This window comes from Silene latifolia, chromosome 8 (genome assembly GCF_048544455.1).
Source record: "Silene latifolia isolate original U9 population chromosome 8, ASM4854445v1, whole genome shotgun sequence".
NCBI lineage: Eukaryota > Viridiplantae > Streptophyta > Magnoliopsida > Caryophyllales > Caryophyllaceae > Silene > Silene latifolia.
Genome location: NC_133533.1, coordinates 84,650,428 through 84,672,058, shown reverse-complemented (window position 1 = coordinate 84,672,058; position 21,631 = coordinate 84,650,428). Strand labels below are relative to the sequence as shown.

The 21,631-nt window shown below is 34.8% G+C and overlaps 1 protein-coding gene across 1 annotated transcript; it reads right to left on the bottom strand.

Annotated features, from left to right (window-relative positions):
* Positions 1-213: 213 nt before the first annotated feature.
* Positions 214-2,105, bottom strand: LOC141597025 ((+)-neomenthol dehydrogenase-like). Its single transcript, XM_074417331.1, has 5 exons — positions 1,887-2,105; positions 1,550-1,799; positions 1,407-1,472; positions 1,055-1,231; positions 214-790 (listed from the first exon to the last, which is right to left on the bottom strand). Exons 1-5 carry the CDS (start codon positions 1,919-1,921, stop codon positions 410-412), a joined length of 909 nt encoding a protein of 302 aa, XP_074273432.1. The 5' UTR covers positions 1,922-2,105; the 3' UTR covers positions 214-409.
* Positions 2,106-21,631: the final 19,526 nt, after the last annotated feature.

The following is a 21,631-nucleotide window of genomic DNA, read 5'->3' as shown; positions in this document are numbered from 1 at the left end:
AACCTATTGGAATAATGTAATTTTGAAATATTAATTTGAATATATGTAATTTTAACACAAGTTCATGTAACTTTAATCCTTGACGTAATCATTTACGGTGTAACTTTAAAATTTGGGTGCCCCTTATATGAAATTCGTGATGAACATACTCCATATTAATTGGGTGGTATGTCGGAAAGTAAAAAGACAATAAGACATGAAACGAGACCTAAATAATTAGAAAATAATGCAAAAATAAATAAATTAAAAAAGATATTACAACCCGTTTATGTGATCTACCCTTAAAATAGTACTCGGTATATTCCAGAGTACAATTATGTTTTTTTTTTTGGTACATACCAGAGTACAATTATGTAAGATGCACAAAATTATTTTGAAATTGCAACATACGGCACTTCTAAAAAAACCTTCACTCAAAGGATGTTACTTCATTTCTAGTATAGAATAGGCCAGAGGGTGACCCATGAGGGACGAGTGCTAACCTCACCGGACCAATTGCCCCTTCTTCAACTGTCAAATGACCCATTTTACAGTTGATATCGGTTTTGACAACGCCGGGGCAAACACAATTGATGATGATTGAAGGGTATTTGGGAGACAATATCCTTGTGTATGAATTGAGAGCTGCCTTGGACATAGAATAGGCACTCTTAAAGGTAGGCCAACCTTTCTCCGCGATTGTGCCTTCCTTGAAGTCTGTAAGGAACTCTTCCAAAATTTTGTCCAATTGTTCTTCGGTTAGTTTCTCAACATCCCCTAAGGCTTGTCTAATTCTGTCGCCGGGTATTTTCTGAAAGAACAGTAGCCAAAAGAATGTGATATGAAATAATAGGTCGTTGGTTAATATCTCGAGTATAAACTGAAAATGAGAAGTTAAAGAGTAATGTTGACAGATAAGTTAGAAGTAGGATTGCTATTTTGTAGTCATTTCGCGGTCACTTGCATTTTAGGCCTCTGCAATATGGAGTTCTGAAAGTAGAAACTGAGTCACAATAGTTATGCAGGACATTCACCAATTCAAGCAAGCGTAATCAGAGATTCAAGTCATACAAACCTTAAGCAGGCCAACGTCAGAGGAAATATTGACGATCCTTGGTGAGTCGGATAACTGAAGAAGTGGAAGAAGAGCATTAATGGTTCTTTTCACACCATAGTAGTTTGTCTGCAAGCATTCTTCTGCTAGCTCGTATGTCTGTTTCATCACTCCGTCATAATTTATTTGCGCCCCTTGCTACATTAGATTTTAGATTTTATTAGTCTGGCATTAGATTTTGTCATAGTGATAAAAAAGGGAAAGGACATCTGATTTTTCCCGAAAAGTCGGATGTTCTTAAAAGGAGGTGTTACAGTAACTAATACGTAGTGAATACCACAAAATTAGAGGTATGCGTCGAAGGGATACTTACAGTGCGAATTGCTTCCAGTAAAGCCGTAAAATTAACAATAACACCATTAACTCCCGCATTGTTCACCTGCAAATTAAGCCCAAAGGGTTATTCTGATGAAATCTAGTGACCAAAGAAAAGAAAACATTTAAGATGATGAGTACCAAGATATCAAGCTTGCCAAATTTAGCCTTGATGAAATCGATGAGAGCAGCAAAACTAGGTGGGTCAGTAACATCAAGTTGATGATATTCAAGATTTTCGGAATTAACCCCTGAATTCTTGAGCTGCTCGATAGCTTCTAAACCTCTCTTTTCATCCCTGGAAGTCAGCAGTACAACCACCCCTTGTGAAGCAAGCTGTCTGCTTATTTCTAGGCCTAGTCCTTTGTTTGATCCTGTCACCACCGCATACCTAATACACACAAAAAACACAGTAAGACTGCTTTGTTGGCTGAAGTGATTCAAACATGATAGTTGGAGGGAAAAGAGGAAAACAAACCTTTTGTGTGTAAGAAATGAAGGTGCTTCAGCCATTTTATTTATTTTGCACAGAGCAATGATACCTGGAATAAGTATACCTGAAATTTAACTACTTAACCTCCAATGTTTTGGTTTGCTGCTTTAAGATGATTTTGTGTAGTGAACACGTGCCCGGCGTGGGCATTGCTTCTAAGCTTCTAACTTGTGCCTTAGTACCTTGCACAAATACACGAGCCACTCGTGGGCACTGGTAGGCTGACTGACTATATTGTCCATTTGGTGCAATCATACAATGTACTGTATTCATCAAATTAATTTAATCATATTCAAGACAGATTGAAGTATATCTTAAAATGAAGATATTATAATTACATGACTTTTTTTTTGGGCAGCTGTAAATAATAGTAGCCTTACAAATCTATTTCAGCTACACAAATTTTTATTATAGACGGACACTATGGTCTATAAATATAGACGAATAGCGTTCCTCTCACAAATAAAAGTGGGTAGTGCACGTGGGTGGGAAATGGATACCCCACTTGCCCTCCCACTTTAATTTTGTGAGAGGGCTACTATCCGTCTATAGCTACAGACGGATAGTGGTCGTCTATAATGAGACGGACTGTTTCAGCTCTAACTAGGTTATGAGCAACCTTATTAAGCCGACGAGGTAAAAAACTAAAACAAATACAAAGAAACGACGTAAAATAATACTCAATATCTTGTAATAAACCTCTAGTCATATGATGAGGCGTCTCCACCATAGCAAGTTGTAATAGAAGTTGAGACAATTAGAGGACATATCCAAATGAAGAATATTACAACCCATAGCCCATCTGAACAGCTCCCTTATTCCCATGGCTTCAGCTTAGGCAGATTCAGCATTGAAACTTCGAGCAAAAGTACAATAGCACTCCCCTTCAAGCGAGTACACCACCCACCCAAAAGAGACATGTAAATAATCCACCTAACTGGCATCAACTTTAGCTCGAAAGGATTTACATGTGCCTTTTTCTCCCACCATGAAATGACCTCTTAAAACTTAACTCAATTCACATGCAAAAATATTTCCTAGATTTCCACATTCGGCGATGGGATTTAACACACTTCTTACTCCTCCTTATACTAAAAGAATAAGAGAACTCCAATATTTTCCCATCTAAATGAAAAATACTCTATAATTGGGCTTCATTATGTCATATCTAAAATTGTGTCATATTGTTTAATTTCATATACGGAGTAATAAATAATTCCTTTCCAATTAATTAAAAAATTAGCATATTAACTTGGCCAAATTCATTCAAAATGATTTGGATTATGATTATTCCAATTATGATTATGATTATTCTCATTAACGTCAAAAAAGGATTGCTTTCCGATTAATATTGCAATGAGTAGATTGGATTGGAGTACTCCATATTATTTCCTCTGTCACAATCATTTGTTTATCTTTAATATTATTTGTGAGAGGCCTTTTAATCAAAGGTACAAAAATAAATGAATTGGAAGAAAATATCTTTCAAGAAATGTAACTAATATAAATTGATTGAACAATTTATTGGAGACGAGTTAGATAGAGGTTAATATTGGGTTGGTATAAATTGATATTTTAAATAAATCGTCCTTTGATTCATTTTTTTTTTGTGTGCTCTAATCTACTCTTCGCAATATTTCTTTTAACTTGCAATTATTCTAGTTATGGTTGATTTAAAAATATATATCTACCATATAATTTTACACAAGTGACAATACAACTACACTAATCAATGACGTAGAAATTCACAACGATTGTGGTTGTATTTACCACCATTTTGATATTTTACATTATAAATGTATAGTTGGTATTTCTTAAGATGAGATTAAATAACACCGTACTTGGATGGATCGGACAAGCTTATTATTAATCCCTAGATGTTATGCTTTTGTCCTATATATGTACTTTATTTGATCCGTTTTAATTTCAAGACGAGGTATTAGAACGTAAACATTGATATGTCAACGGGATAGGAAAACCATTTTATACATCTTTACTTAAATGCGTATTAGAACGTAAACATTGATATGTCAACGGGGTAAGAAAATAACATGTGTCGCATTGTAATAGTTCCAGTTTGTGTAATAACAATTGGGTAAATAAAATATGAAGTTTCATACTCTCTTGAGTCCTTTTGTCCCGATCATTCGTTTGCCTTTGGTTTGGACACAAATGTCAAGAAAAGAGGCGGGAATCAATTATTAAATAACAAGTGAATCAAATTAAGTGTGGAGTATCAAATTGCTTATCAAAGGCATTCCTAAAATATAAAGGCACACAATTGATTGAGACACCCCAAAATGGAATAATCAAACAAATGAGTGGGACAAAGGGAGTTTCATCATATAAGGAGTTATTTATCCATTGTTTTAAACAATTGGGGTTCAGATCAAGCTTGGGTCCTGAATTTGGGTGTCGGGTAGGATTATTTGGATCAGCTTAATTTTGACAAGTCTAAGTTACCTCAACCACCTACTTCGACTACTTGCCAATAACTTATCAAATCAAAAGTCGAGAAAAAAATCATAGTATTTCGAATAAAATTAAGCAACACAAACTTATCAAAAGTGTATGGGTAATAGACAAAGTAAAATTTTCTAAAATTTAATAATTTACTAAATCCAAAAAATATGTAAGTTTTTACTTTTAATAATACTTTTTGGTTCCACCCTTACAGTGCACGGGTTCAAAAACTAGTCCTTTATTAAAATACTTCTAAATACTAGAAGTATTATATTACTTTTATTTTAATAAAATAATTTTTCGTATATATACAGTAAAAGAAAACAATGAGAAAATAATTTAAACCTTCAATTCGTACATGTGCAAGAATATCCGAATATTAAGTTCTACTATAAATAAATAAAAATAAAAAATTGAGCGCTACTCAAATGCGCCAGAATATTTGAACATTCTCCCTAAAGACACTAACCTTTACGCTCAATAAATCTAATAATAAAATCAAAGCTAGTGTAATTTAATGAATTTTATATTTTCTCTGTTTTTCCAAGCTTTGCTTCATATTTTCCTCATTTTATTTATTATTACGCATAAATTGGGAACTTGGTCAAGTGATGTTATTGTGTTTAGTTGTTGCTAGATTACTAGTCTTGCAAATACTACTTTGCAGTACTCCGTATGATTTTTTTTAAGACAACTACATGATATTAGCTTAAAACGACTAACTAAAACTGTAACACCCCCATACTCCAAGTGCCTTACCAGGACCACTCAGGTATAAGGATGTCACCATCTCGGTTACCCGAGGCAATGATATTCATAAGACAATAAAGAAACATGTTTAAAAGTAAATAGTTTAAGTGATTACATGATCAAAACCAAAACTAATAAATCAAATATAACATTCTCGACGGTCTCATCGCTAAAACTATCAAAGCTATAAGACACCGTCGACACAAATGAAGCCTTCTAACGCCACGTGATGACTCATCCTTAGCTATCCCATACGCGTCATATCATACCGCTCAATAATCGCTCACCACCCCGAATGGATCACCACGCTTTTAAAACATTTAAACGGGGTCAAGATTAATCACACAATTCAATTTATCAACAATAAGATAAACAGATGACTTAACCGTCACACACACACACATCCACACCAATTCCCATCATCTCAATATCGATCGTCCACCGGACCCGCCCGCCAAAGGGGGGACCGCACCGTTCCCACCTAAGCCCCGCTCATCGTTCGAGCGATAACCCTGTCCATTAATGTGCACATCCCCTTTCGTGGCGGGTTCCACGAAGGGCGAAACTAGGGCGTGAGATCACTCCCGCAAGTGACCCCACTCAGCCGAGAACGCATCTCGAGAACCATCAACAAACACAACCACAATCGCAAACACAATTACAATCATCATATCAAACAACTAACTACAGCACATCACCAATATCCCATTATGGGACTAATACTGAGTAGGAAATCCTACCTGGAAAGCACAACACGCAGACGGTATCTACAGCTGTATCAAAACGGCTCCTCTACGAATTCTCCTCCTAACATATAACACATAAAGACTACTATTCAAATACTACTCATAACAATCCCCAAATCCCAAATTAGGGTTTCATCAATCTTAACAAAACAGTATATAAATTATATTAAAAGCTTACCCTCGACGCAAGGAATCCAACGACACAAACTACGATGCAATCCGACCGTCTGAACTCCGGGAATTGTCAAGAACGCGATTAGGAAGAAGACAAGTTGCTTTCTCTCTTAAACAGGTTTTAGGTTTTGTAAAAAGTGATTTAGAATAAAGACGAATTGATTTAAATACCTTAATCGCGTAATTAACAAAACCCGAGAAAACTCCCCCGATAAACCGGACACTCGATCGAGTACCCAAGGTACTCGATCGAGTACCCCTACTCGATCGAGTGTCCCAAACTACTCGATCGAGTGCCTAACAGTCGAAACTATTTTATTCGCAACATACCCTTACTCGACAGAGTAAGGGCTACTCGATAGAGTACCCCCCCAAGACCATAAATACGGAGTATTACGGTCTTCCCTCCTTAAAAGGAACTTCGTCCCCGAAGTTCAACCCATACATAAAAACAACCATACTGACTCGACCAAGACACAACAACTTAGCTAAGGACTCAAGAACTCGACCGAACATAGAACATGAACTCTTAACCCCCACTCTACCAACTATGTTTACTTCCACAACATGATCACTATATCGTATCTACCACATATATATATTTCTCACGACACCAACTCCATACATAATCAATTACCATCCTCTAATGCTGCTAGCTCCATAATATCATCAACTATCAAATCTAAAATCAAGACACTCATAGACATCAAACGGAATGTTACATTCTACCACCCTTAAAAGGAACTTCGTCCTCGAAGTTTACTCACCCTCATAAACATCCTCGTTCAACCGCCAAGACTATCGAACTCATAACCATCATCATCCAACTCACAACACTATCCAAATATTCTCACACTCCTAAACATCGAACTACTACCAGTCCGGTCATGACCTTTAACAAAATTAACCACAACACGAATCAACCTTTTATTCGACATCAAGACTCAAACTTCCAAATATATTACCATATGCACACCCATCAAAATCTCTTTTATCACATCCTACTCCTCTTAAGATAAATGTTACGTCCTCGTAACTTACTAATACTAAATCCTAGATACATCTCATTACCCTCTTTACCACCACATGTGCAAGACAACCGTTTATAAACCAAACACTCACCATGCATATATCTAAGGCTCTCTTACTTAAACAATTCTCATACTTTAATTCACTCATCAAACCACCTAACTTATACCTCAAAATCTTTAGCTTAACCCAAAACTTCAACTCTTCCACATTACCGCAACACGACATACCTCTCTATATAAACTATATAAAACTCTCATTGCCAAAAGCATAACTCACGATCCACACTTGTTACGTACACTCACACTAGATCCTCAAGTTCTTTCTTCCATTACCGCAAAACTCATGCATAACTCAACATGGCACTAATTCCCCAACACCCTACACTCACTGTCTTCAATAAAGGATTATGAACCACCTGCATCTTTCGGATCATTACCACACATGTTCTACGACTCACTTGCCATTACCATGTCTCATCGAAACCTTAACTAGAACAGATCAAAATTACAGAATAACCTCTCACAACCGTGTCCCATCAATAGAACATCACTATACCATGACAACAACGAAAACATTTTCAACTCTATTTCATATCATACTCTACCTCATTCTTAACTTAACCCGTAAAGAAAACATCAATAAGCAAGACAACCGTCTATCTCGCACAAACCGAAACTCGCAAGGGGCAACATCAAACAAAGCAACAATCTATGTATAATCGGTATGTACTTTCAAACTCGAATCATAATCATCCCGCCTACTCCACCACAACCGGTGACGGCATCACAACACCGCCACCAACAGCCACACCGTAGTGCGAAAATACCCGCATCACAACACTATGTACCGTGTCTTGATCACCACCCGAGGCATCACAACCACACCGATAGACATCACAACCGCATACAATTCCCATAAACACCGACTCAAAGATAACTTTTCGACAAGAAAAACTTACTCAAATCCACTTATTAATTCACCACGCAACATATGATATGGATAAACAGATAAGCATCTCATGAACATCATCTCTACCATTTCACGGAATACACGCGTGTTATTAATACACACAAAATTATAACTAGCCATGTTAAATTAATCAAATTATTACCCTTTTGGATATCATTCAATTAGTATACCGTACCCAACATAAATTACAAAACAATCATATAACAACTTTATAATTATCACACCATACCACTTCTTGTGAGGTCCGAACCTCACACAAACATTTATATATAACATAGACCCATAATCACATCCAACCAATCAATCCCGATCACGTAAGTTACCACTCAACCAAGGTTACCTCACACCCGAGCTTAACTCGCATGCCCCTCATCACATTCTTCCATTCGCATGCCCAACACCTTCTGCCATACATAACCATATAGCTAACACTCACTATGAGAAACCGCCTCCCAAGACTATGTCTTATACTTCCTCACAACCATACTTATCAATTCAGTCTCTACAAAATCAGCCTCTTTAGAATTACCATCTCTCTAACATACCGTCACTCTTAACCATTAGTCAAAAACCATAACACTACCACTATCCCACATTGAACCCTTTTCACTCATCTCTAAGCATCACGATTTCTTTCCTATCTTTGGTTAACATCCCAAACAACGAACAACAAACCCATCAACAAAATTACCTCAACATTATTCCCAATACTATCTTATTTGTATTGTCATCTAACTCTCCACCAAAATCTCATATCATGCAGGTATTCTACCAACTTCTTGCTTTCCTTAATTCCTCAAAACTCAAAACTAATCATGTTGTTCGGAACTTCTATATAATCAAACTCAAATCCTCATGATAGTATCATACATCTCGACGATTCCTTACTTTTATATCACATAACCTCGGTGGACATTTCCTTAGTTTTATTCCCCTCATTCTTTTCTTTTGCCCTTGACAAAATCCCTTATTAACTCAACTCTTCATTATTTCTATCTAACTCTCTAGTGCTCCGGTTACCTTCTCATTGTTCAAGAACTCACATCTCATTATTTTATATCGATATCATCTCCCTCTTCCTTACCATAGATATCCTCTTATTATGCTATCACTCACCCTTGCCACTAATTTATCCATAAAATCAACGTTCACTGTTCAAACAATTGCATCTCCTTTGTACCTCTCTAGAAATCCAAATTTATTTCATACCATTAATTGCCCAAGGAAGTCACACATTAGTTTCACCTCTTAATGAACCAAATCTCCCAATCTCACTCACTATCCGCAAATCTACGTCGCGACATGCCTCCATTAAGTTCGCTATATACCACTATTTCCAAACGACCTTTCATTACATATGTTCTTACTCAACACTATTTCTAACCATCTCCCTCCATAATTTATTATACATCTCAGGTTGCTACTATCCACATCCTTTCTCTCAATCCTTTCGTTCTCACGTTCCTTAGACTCACATCATCCATTGCCCACATTCACTTACTTTTACGTTACTCAACACACACTCATATCACTCATCTCATTTCATCTCGGAAAACATGCTCTATGTCTCAATTAAGCCATAACAATCTTCCTTTTCTTTTTCCACTATCTATTACAACCACGTATAACTCATGTCCTCCCACCGAACTCATACTCACCACAGGTGTCACTCACTACACCACAAGATTGGGTAACTTACGCGTCAAGACCAACATACATGTAAAACAATGCATAAAGAAGCAAACTAATAACTTTGAATTAAACATAATATGCAACGAAGTCAAAAGATAAGCATATGACCCAAAACAAGGGTCACTAGATCGAGTACGGGCCACTCGATCGAGTAAGGGACTTACTCGATCGAGTAGGTGAAGATCACAAGCACGTAAAACAAATCACCAGGGCTACTCGATCGAGTAACTAACGTACTCGATCGAGTGCCCCTTACTCGATCGAGTACCGAGGATACTCGATCGAGTACCCCAATTCTCAAGACCTTTGTCCGAGTTTTCAGAAAAACAAACAGTCATAACTCACTCATTTCTTGGTCGTTTTGGGCGTGTGACCTATCGTTAGAATCGTAAAAGGACAAGCTATCACCTCCAATTGGAATCATATCAAAATCATTTATGAATCTCAAGTTATAACAGTTTAAAGACAACCTCTTTATAATCGAAAAACACAACTACTTGATTTTACTTCCAAACAACTTAAACAACAACCAAGCAAGCAAAACCAGTCCAAAACTCATAAAACCAGTATTCATAATCATATGTTACTATTTTCAAAAGCCAAACAACAACATTCATCATGCACATAACTTATCTAACTTGCCAATTATGACTTACCCACGTGTTTTTATTCTATCACTTTTCGTAAACAAAATCACAAATACATGACATCAAGTCCCCTATTCACATGTTACTACCACGATGATTCATCTTTTCCACTAATTCATCCATCATACCACATATTTATCCACCATATTCGTTCAACATATTCACTCAGCACATGTTCAATTCACACTCCCAACCTTCTGTACTTTTACTCAACATGACAACAACAACATGTAGACTTACACATCGCTTTATATATATATATAGACAAAACACTTTTCTCTTACATAACTATAACATGCCAAATTACATGTATCAATCATTATACTTTCATGCTTTACAATCCACCAACATATAATTCACGTCATCATCATCAATTCATGCCACATACTACTACATAGATACACACAGCACACAATATGCACATAACGATCCCGACACTTATCTCATGGTGACCGGTTCAAAATTGTAGGGCGAGTTCGCGACTTTAGGACGTCTCCCAAGTCTTTGCATTAGCTCCTACAACCTTTACCCCGGGTTCATTTTAATTGACTCCCTATGTTCATTAAGTTCATTGGTTACAGGTTTCAGGATCGTCGCTCTGATACCATTTGTAACACCCCCATACTCCAAGTGCCTTACCAGGACCACTCAGGTATAAGGATGTCACCATCTCGGTTACCCGAGGCAATGATATTCATAAGACAATAAAGAAACATGTTTAAAAGTAAATAGTTTAAGTGATTACATGATCAAAACCAAAACTAATAAACTGAAATATAACATTCTCAGACGGTCTACTGCTAAAACTATCAAAGCTATAAGACACCGTCCTCGACACAAATGAAGCCTTCTAATCGCCACGTGATGACTCATCCCAGCTATCCCATACGCGTCATATCATACCTGCTCAACAACTGCTCACCACCCCCGAATAGATCACCACAGTTTTTAAAACATTTAAACGGGGTCAGTACTAATCACACAATTCAATTTATCAACAATAAGATAAACAGACAGCTTAACCGTCACACACACACACATCCACACCAATTCCCATCATCTCAATACTGACTGTCCACTGGACCAGCCCTGCCAGTGGGGGACCGCAGCCGTTCCCACCTAAGCCCCGCTCATCGTACGAGCGATAACCCTGTCCATTAATGTGCACATCCCCTTTCGTGGCGGGTTCCACGAAGGGCGAAACTAGGGCGTGAGATCACTCCCGCAAGTGACCCCACTCAGCCGAGAACGCATCTCGAGAACCATCAACAAACACAACCACAATCGCAAACACAATTACAATCATCATATCAAACAACTAACTACAGCACATCACCAATATCCCATTATGGGACTAATACTGAGTAGGAAATCCTACCTGGAAAGCACAACACGCAGACGGTATCTACAGCTGTATCAAAACGGCTCCTCTACGAATTCTCCTCCTAACATATAACACATAAAGACTACTATTCAAATACTACTCATAGCAATCCCCAAATCCCAAATTAGGGTTTCATCAATCTTAACAAAACAGTATATAAATTATATTAAAAGCTTACCCTCGACGCAAGGAATCCAACGACACAAACTACGATGCAAACCGACCGTCTGAACTCCGGGAATTGTCAAGAACGCGATTAGGAAGAAGACAAGTTGCTTTCTCTCTTAAACAGGTTTTAGGTTTTGTAAAAAGTGATTTAGAATAAAGACGAATTGATTTAAATACCTTAATCGCGTAATTAACAAAACCCGAGAAAACTCCCCCGATAAACCGGACACTCGATCGAGTACCCAAGGTACTCGATCGAGTACCCCCCTACTCGATCGAGTGCCCCAGCTACTCGATCGAGTGCCTAACAGGTCAGAAACTATTTTATTCTGCAACATACCCTTACTCGACAGAGTAAGGGCTACTCGATAGAGTACCCCCAAGACCATAAATACGGAGTATTACAGTCTTCCCTCCTTAAAAGGAACTTCGTCCCCGAAGTTCAACCCATACATAAAAACAACCATACTGACTCGACCAAGACACAACAACTTAGCTAAGGACTCAAGAACTCGACCGAACATAGAACATGAACTCTTAACCCCCACTCTACCAACTATGTTTACTTCCACAACATGATCACTATATCGTATCTACCACATATATATATTTCTCACGACACCAACTCCATACATAATCAATTACCATCCTCTAATGCTGCTAGCTCCATAATATCATCAACTATCAAATCTAAAATCAAGACACTCATAGACATCAAACGGAATGTTACATTCTACCACCCTTAAAAGGAACTTCGTCCTCGAAGTTTACTCACACTCATAAACATCCTCGTTCAACTGCCAAGACTATCGAACTCATAACCATCATCATCCAACTGTCAACACTATCCAAATATTCTCACTCTCCTAAACATCGAACTACTACCAGTCCGGTCATGACCTTTAACAAAATTAACCACAACACGAATCAACCTTTTATTCGACATCAAGACTCAAACTTCCAAATATATTACCATATGCACACCCATCAAAATCTCTTTTATCACAAAAACTCAAATTATTAGCTAGGTTTTTTAATAAATAAATAACACTCCATGTTGACGAGAGTATGTGGGGGCTGGTTGGATTGGGTGGCGTTTTGGTGGTAATAAATGGTGGGGTGGGAAAACGGAGAAAAAGAGGGTGGTTTGTTCGTAGGTTTGGAAATTTTAGTCCTAGGTTTGGAAATTCCAGTCCCGGGTCAAATTGGGTTGATTATATTTTATTTATGTCTCTTCTTTAAAAGAACAAGAAAATTGACACTAGTGTTAAGTCCCATCGTTGGAAGATATGAAATATTTTTGCAGGTTTATACATAGATACTAGTGACTGTGGTGAGCATACACTATATCAATTCTTTTTTTTCCTCTCTCGTAAATAGGGAAACAAAAAACAATCTTAATAATCACCATTATTAAGTTTATAATATTGTTTTGAAAATAAAATACTTGATTAGTAATGATTGCATTATAAACTTGCAAAAACTAGTCATAAATAAAGCACCTGCTAAATTTCGCTTCTTTAACTTTGCATGTTTTGTATTAAGAGGTAGAAAATAGGAGGTTCAACAATTTAACTTTGCCACGGCATTTTCAACATCTTTAACTTTGCAAAAATATTGCAGACATTCATATATCTTCTCGTCCAATATAACCTTATTACATTTAAAATGAGGTGTGTGAGGAGGGCTTTCGCGCTCTAAAACATAAATCGGGAGACAAAGATTTCTCTTTTGAGCATAAACATGTCGGTTGGTTCTTGTACAAACGTGCCATAACTGCCAAAAATTTGGAAAAGTCGTATAAGTAGCTTTTAATCAAGAATAAGAGTCATGGGACGGTTCTAAACCTGTCAAACGGGTTAAACGGGCAGGTTAGGGTTAGGTCATTTCGGGTTCTGGTAAAATACAGGTCGGAACTATTTCGAATTTGAAAAATACAAGTTTATACGGGTTCGGGACGGGTTTACGTCAGAACGGGTCAGATTAAAACATTTTATAAGAAAATTATTTTCTTTAGTTCTACTTATAAATAAATAATTATTCTTAAATTTTTATTATTATCTTGATAATTCCAAGACACGTCATGATGTGTGCACGTGTAATTACACATGCAAAAATATTTCATAGATTTCCACATTCGGTGATGGAATTTAACACACTTACCAATTCTTTATTAAAATACTTCTAAATACAAGAACTATTATATTATTTTTATTTTAATAAAATAATACTTCGTATATATACAGAAAAAAAAAACAATGAGAAATGATTGAACCCTTCAACTCGTACATGTGCCAGAATATCTGAATATAAAGTTCTACTAAAAAAAATAGAGCGCTACTCAAATGCGCCAGAATATTTGAACATTCTCCCTAAGGACACTAACCTTGGCGCTCAATAAATCTAATAATCAAATCAAAGCTAATATAATTTAATGAATTTTATATTTTCTCTGTTTTTCCAAGCTTGCTACATATTTTCCTCATTTTATTTATTATTAGCCAGAATTGGGAACTTGGTCAAGTGCATGTTATTTGTTTAGTTGTTGCTAGATTACTAGTCTTGCAAATACTACTTGTAGTACTCTGTGTGTTTTTCTTTTAGACAAGTACGTGATATTAGCTTAAAACGGCTAACTAAAACTCAAATTATTAGCTCGGTTTTTTAATAAATAAATAACACTCCATGTTGATGAGAGGATGTGGGGGGTGGTTGGATTGGGTGGCGTTTTGGTGGTAATAAACGGTGGGGTGGTAAAACGGAAAAAAAGAGGGTGGTTTGTTCATAGGTTTGAGAATTTTAGTCCTACGTTTAGAAATTGCAGTCCTGGGTCAAATTGGGTTGATTATATTTTATTTATGTCTCTTCTTTAAAAGAACAAGAAAATTGACACTAGTGTTAAGTCCCATCGCCGGAAGATATGAAATAATTTTGCAGGTCTATACATAGATATTATTGGTAACTGTGGTGAGCATACACTATATCAATTCTTTTTTTTTCCTCTCTGGAAATAGGGAAATAAAAAACAATCTTAATATCACCATTATTAAGTTTATAATATTGTTTTGAAGTTAAAATACTTGATTAGTAATGATTGCATTATAAACTTGCAAAAACTAATCATAAATAAAGCATCTGCTAAATTTCGCTTCTTTAACTTTGCATGTTTTGTATTAAGATGTAGAAAATAGGAGGTTCAACAATTTAAATTTGCTGCAACATTTTCATCTTCTTTAACTTTGCAAAAATATTGCAGACGTTCATATATCATCCCGTCCAATATGACAATATTACATTTAAAATGATGTGTGTGAGGAGAGCTTTCGTGCTCTAAAACATAAATCAGGAGACAAAGATTTCTCTTTTGAGCATAAACATGCCGGTTGGTTCTTGTACAAACGTGCCAGAATTGCCTAAAATTTGGAAAAGCCGTATAAGTAGCTTTTAATCAAGAATGGAACTCATGGGACGGTTCTAGACCAGTCACTCGGGTCAAATGGGCGGGTTACGGGTTCGGGTAAAATACGGGTCGGAACTATTTCGGATTGAAAAGTACGGGTTTATACGGGTTTCGGGTCGGGTTTACGGTAAGAATAGGTCATAATAACAAATTTTAAAAAAAAAATCATTTTCTTTAATTCTACTTATAAATACAAAATTATTCTTATATATTTTTTTTATTATCTTGATACTTCCAAGAGAGGAAACGAAAAAAATTGATAAAGTGCATGCTCACCACAGTCACCAGTATCTAAGTATCTATGTGTAGACCTATAAAAATATTTCATAGCTTCTGACGATTAGAATTAACACTAGTGTCAATTTTCTTATTTTTTTAAAGAAAGGACATAAATAAAGGTACATGTCATGATGTGTGCACGTGTAATTACACATGAGATTCACACATTCAAAAATAAAGGTACATGCAAAAATAAAGGTACACGTCATGATGTGTGCACGTATAATAAATAAAGGTACATGCAAAAATATTTCATAGATTCCCACATTCGACGATGAGATTTAACATACTTCTCAATCCTTTATTAATACTTCTAAATACTAGAAATATTATATTATTTTTATTTTAATAAAATTATATTTCATATATATACAGTAAAAGAAAACAATGACAAATGATTGAACTCTTTAACTCGTACATGTGCCAGAATATCTGAATATTAAGTTCTAATATAAATAAATAAAAATAAAAAATTGAGCGCAACTCAAATACGCCAAAATATTTGAACATTCTCCCTAAAGACACTAATCTTTGCGATCAATAAATCTAATAATCAAATCAAAGCTAATATAATTTAATGAATTTTATATTTCTCTGTTTTTCCTCGCTTTGCTTCATATTTTCCTCATTTTATTTATTATTACGCCAAAATTGGGAACTTGGTCAAATGTCTGTTATTGTGTTTAGTTGTTGCTAGATTAGTAGTCTTGCAAATACTAATTGTAATATTCCATATGTTTTTTTTATTATTCTAGACAACTACGTGATATTAGCTTAAAACAACTATCTAAAACTCGAATTATTAGCTAAGTTTTTTAATAAATAAATAACACTCCATGTTGATGAGAGGATGTGGGGGCTGGTTGGATTGGGTGGCGTTTTGGTGGTAATAAATGGTGGGGTGGGAAGACGAAAAAAAAAGGTTGGTTTGTTCGTAGGTTTGAGAATTCTAGTCCTAAGTTTGGAAATTCAAGTCCTAGGTCAAACTGGGTTGATTTTATTTTATTTTTGTCCCTTCTTTAAAAAAAAAAAGAAAATTGACACTAGTGTTAAGTCTCATCGCCGAAAGATATGAAATATTTTTGTAGGTCTATACATAGATAGTGGTGTTTGTGGTGAGCATATACTATATCAATTCTTTTTTTCCTCTCTCCTAAATAGGAAACAAAAAAACAATCTTAATAATCACCATTATTAAGTTTATAATATTGTTTTAAAGATTAAATACTTGATTAGCAATGATTGCTTTATAAACTTTCAAAAAGTAGTCATAAATAAAGCAGCTGCTAAATTTCGCTTCTTTAACTTTGCATGTTTTGTATTAAGAAGTAGAAAATAGGAGGTTCAACAATTTAACTTTGTTGCAGCATTTTCAGCATCTTTAACTTTGCAAAAATATTGCTGACATTCGTATATCTTCCCGTCCAATATGACCTTATTACATTTAAAATGAGGTGTGTGAGAAGGACTTTCGCACTCAAACATAAATCGGGAGACAAAGATTTCTCTTTTGAGCATAAACATGCCGGTTGGTTCTTGTAAAAACGTACCATAACTGCCAAAAATTTGGAAAAGCCTTATAAGTAGTTTTTAATCAAGAATTGGAGTCATGGGAAGGTTGTAGACCCGTTAAACAGGTCAAACAGGCGGGTTACAGGTTCGATCATTTCGGGTTCAGATAAAATGCGGGTCGGGTCTATTTCGGATTTGAAAAATATGGGTTTATACGGGTTTCGGGTCAGGTTTACGGCCAGAACGGGCTAGATTAACGCCTTTTTTTAAAAAAAAATCATTTTCTTTAATTCTACTTATAAATAAATAATTATTCTTAAATTTTTATTATTATCTTGATAGTTCCAAGAGAGGAAAAAAAACAATTGATATATTGCATTCTCACCACAGTCACCAGTATCTATGTATAGACCTGCAAAATATTTCATAGCTTTCGGCGATGGGAATTAACACTTGTGTCAATTTTCTTGTTCTTTTAAAGAAGAGACATAAATATAGGTACACATCATGATGTGTGCACGTGTAATTACACATGCAAAAATATTTCATAGATTCCCACATTCGGCGATGGGATTTAACACACTTCCCAATCCTTTATTAAAATACTTCTAAATACTAGAAGTATTTTATTATTTTTGTTTTAATAAAATAATACTTCATATATATAAAGTAATAGAAAACAATGAGAAATGATTGAACCCTTTAACTCGTACATGTGCCGGAATATTTTAATATTAAGTTCTACTATAAATAAATAAAAATAGAAAAATGAGCGCTACTCAAGTACGCCAAAATATTTGAACATTCTCCCTAAAGACACTAACCTTGGCGCTCAATAAATCTAATAATCAAATCAAAGCTAATATAATTTAATGAATTTTATATTTTCTCTGTTTTTCCAAGCTTGCTACATATTTTCCTCATTTTATTTATTATTAGCCAGAATTGGGAACTTGGTCAATTGCATGTTATTTGTTTAGTTGTTGCTAGATTACTAGTCTTGCAAATACTACTTGTAGTACTCTGTGTGTTTTTCTTTTAGACAAGTACGTGATATTAGCTTAAAACGGCTAACTAAAACTCAAATTATTAGCTCGGTTTTTTAATAAATAAATAACACTCCATGTTGATGAGAGGATGTGGGGGGTGGTTGGATTGGGTGGCGTTTTGGTGGTAATAAATGGTGGGGTGGTAAAACGGAAAAAAAGAGGGTGGTTTGTTCATAGGTTTGGGAATTTTAGTCTTAGGTTTAGAAATTGCAGTCCTGGGTCAAATTGGGTTGATTATATTTTATTTATGTCTCTTCTTTAAAAGAACAAGAAAATTGACACTAGTGTTAAGTCCCATCGCCGGAAGATATGAAATAATTTTGCAGGTCTATACATAGATATTATTGGTGACTGTGGTGAGCATACACTATATCAATTCTTTTTTTTTCCCCTCTCTGGAAATAGGGAAACAAAAAACAATCTTAATATCACCATTATTAAGTTTATAATATTGTTTTGAAGTTAAAATACTTGATTAGTAATGATTGCATTATAAACTTGCAAAAACTAATCATAAATAAAGCATCTGCTAAATTTCGCTTCTTTAACTTTGCATGTTTTGTATTAAGATGTAGAAAATAGGAGGTTCAACAATTTAAATTTGCTGCAACATTTTCATCTTCTTTAACTTTGCAAAAATATTGCAGACGTTCATATATCATCCCGTCCAATATGACAATATTACATTTAAAATGATGTGTGTGAGGAGAGCTTTCGTGCTCTAAAACATAAATCAGGAGACAAAGATTTCTCTTTTGAGCATAAACATGCCGGTTGGTTCTTGTACAAACGTGTCAGAATTGCCTAAAATTTGGAAAAGCCGTATAAGTAGCTTTTAATCAAGAATGTAACTCATGGGACGGTTCTAGACCAGTCACTCGGGTCAAATGGGCGGGTTATGGGTTCGGGTAAAATACGGGTCGGAACTATTTCGGATTGAAAAGTACGGGTTTATACGGGTTTCGGGTCGGGTTTACGGTAAGAATAGGTCATAATAACAAATTTTAAAAAAAATCATTTTCTTTAATTCTACTTATAAATAAAAAATTATTCTTATATTTTTTTTTATTATCTTGATAATTCCAAGAGAGGAAACAAAAAAAATTGATAAAGTGCATGCTCACCACTGTCACCAGTATCTAAGTATCTATGCGTAGACCTGTAAAAATATTTCATAGTTTCTGACGATTAGAATTAACACTAGTGTCAATTTTCTTATTCTTTTAAAGAAAGGACATAAATAAAGGTACACGTCATGATTAGTGCACGTGTAATTACACATGAGATTCCCACATTCAAAAATAAAGGTACATGCAAAAATAAAGAGAAACGTCATGATGTGTGCACGTATAATAAATAAAGGTACGTGCAAAAATATTTCATAGATTCCCACATTCAACGATGAGATTTAACATACTTCCCAATCCTTTATTAATACTTCTAAATACAAGAAATATTATATTATTTTTATTTTAATAAAATTATATTTCATATATATACAGTAAAAGAAAACAATGACAAATGATTGAACTCTTTAACTCGTACATGTGCCAGAATATCTGAATATTAAGTTCTAATATAAATAAATAAAAATAAAAAATTGAGCGCAACTCAAGTACGCCAAAATATTTGAACATTCTCTCTAAAGACACTAACTTGGGATCAATAAATCTAATAATCAAATCAAAGCTAATATAATTTAATGAATTTGATGTTTCTCTGTTTTTCCTCGCTTTGCTTCATATTTTCCTCATTTTATTTATTATTACGCCAAAATTGGGAACTTGGTCAAGTGTCTGTTATTGTGTTTAGTTGTTGCTAGATTAGTAATCTTGCAAATTCTAATTGTAATATTCCATATGTTTTTTTTTATTATTCTAGACAACTACGTGATATTAGCTTAAAACAACTATCTAAAACTCGAATTATTAGCTAAGTTTTTTAATAAATAAATAACACTCCATGTTGATGAGAGGATGTGGGGGCTGGTTGGATTGGGTGGCGTTTTGGTGGTAATAAATGGTGGGGTGGGAAGACGAAAAAAAAAGGGTGGTTTGTTCGTAGGTTTGGGAATTCTAGTCCTAAGTTTGGAAATTCAAGTCCTAGGTCAAACTGGGTTGATTTTATTTTATTTTTGTCCCTTCTTTAAAAAAAAAGAAAATTGAAACTAGTGTTAAGTCTCATCGCCGAAAGATATGAAATATTTTTGTAGGTCTATACATAGATAGTGGTGTTTGTGGTGAGCATACACTATATCAATTCTTTTTTTCCTCTCTCCTAAATAGGAAACAAAAAAACAATCTTAATAATCACCATTATTAAGTTTATAATATTGTTTTAAAGATTAAATACTTGATTAGTAATGATTGCTTTATAAACTTTCAAAAAGTAGTCATAAATAAAGCAGCTGCTAAATTTCGCTTCTTTAACTTTGCATGTTTTGTATTAAGAAGTAGAAAATAGGAGGTTCAACAATTTAACTTTGTTGCAGTATTTTCAGCATCTTTAACTTTGCAAAAATATTGCTGACATTCGTATATCTTCCCGTCCAATATGACCTTATTACATTTAAAATGAGGTGTGTGAGAAGGACTTTCGCACTCAAACATAAATCGGGAGACAAAGATTTCTCTTTTGAGCATAAACATGCCGGTTGGTTCTTGTAAAAACGTACCATAACTGCCAAAAATTTGGAAAAGCCTTATAAGTAGTTTTTAATCAAGTATTGGAGTCATGGGAAGGTTGTAGACCCGTTAAACAGGTCAAACAGGCGGGTTACAGGTTCGATCATTTCGGGTTCAGATAAAATACGGGTCGGGTCTATTTCGGATTTGAAAAATATGGGTTTATACGGGTTTCGGGTCAAGTTTACGGTCAGAACGGGCTAGATTAAGGCCTTTTTAAAAAAAATCATTTTCTTTAATTCTACTTATAAATAAATAATTATTCTTAAATTTTTATTATTATCTTGATAGTTCCAAGAGAGGAAAAAAAACAATTGATATATTGCATTCTCACCACAGTCACCAGTATCTATGTATAGACCTGCAAAATATTTCATAGCTTTCGGCGATGGGAATTAACACTTGTGTCAATTTTCTTGTTCTTTTAAAGAAGAGACATAAATATAGGTACACATCATGATGTGTGCACGTGTAATTACACATGCAAAAATATTTCATAGATTCCCACATTCGACGATGGGATTTAACACATTTCCCAATCCTTTATTAAAATACTTCTAAATACTAGAAGTATTTTATTATTTTTGTTTTAATAAAATAATACTTCATATATATAAAGTAATAGAAAACAATGAGGAATGATTGAACCCTTTAACTCGTACATGTGCCGGAATATTTTAATATTAAGTTCTACTATAAATAAATAAAAATAGAAAAATGA

Excerpts from the sequence above, each read along its gene's own strand:
- LOC141597025 (XM_074417331.1), bottom strand. The coding sequence starts at position 1,921 with ATGGCTGAAGCACCTTCATTTCTTACACACAAAAG. Across the intron at positions 1,473-1,549 it reads TTGGCAAGCTTGATATCTTG|GTGAACAATGCGGGAGTTAA; the intron begins GTACTCATCATC and ends CTTAATTTGCAG. Across the intron at positions 791-1,054 it reads CTGACGTTGGCCTGCTTAAG|AAAATACCCGGCGACAGAAT; the intron begins GTTTGTATGACT and ends CTGTTCTTTCAG.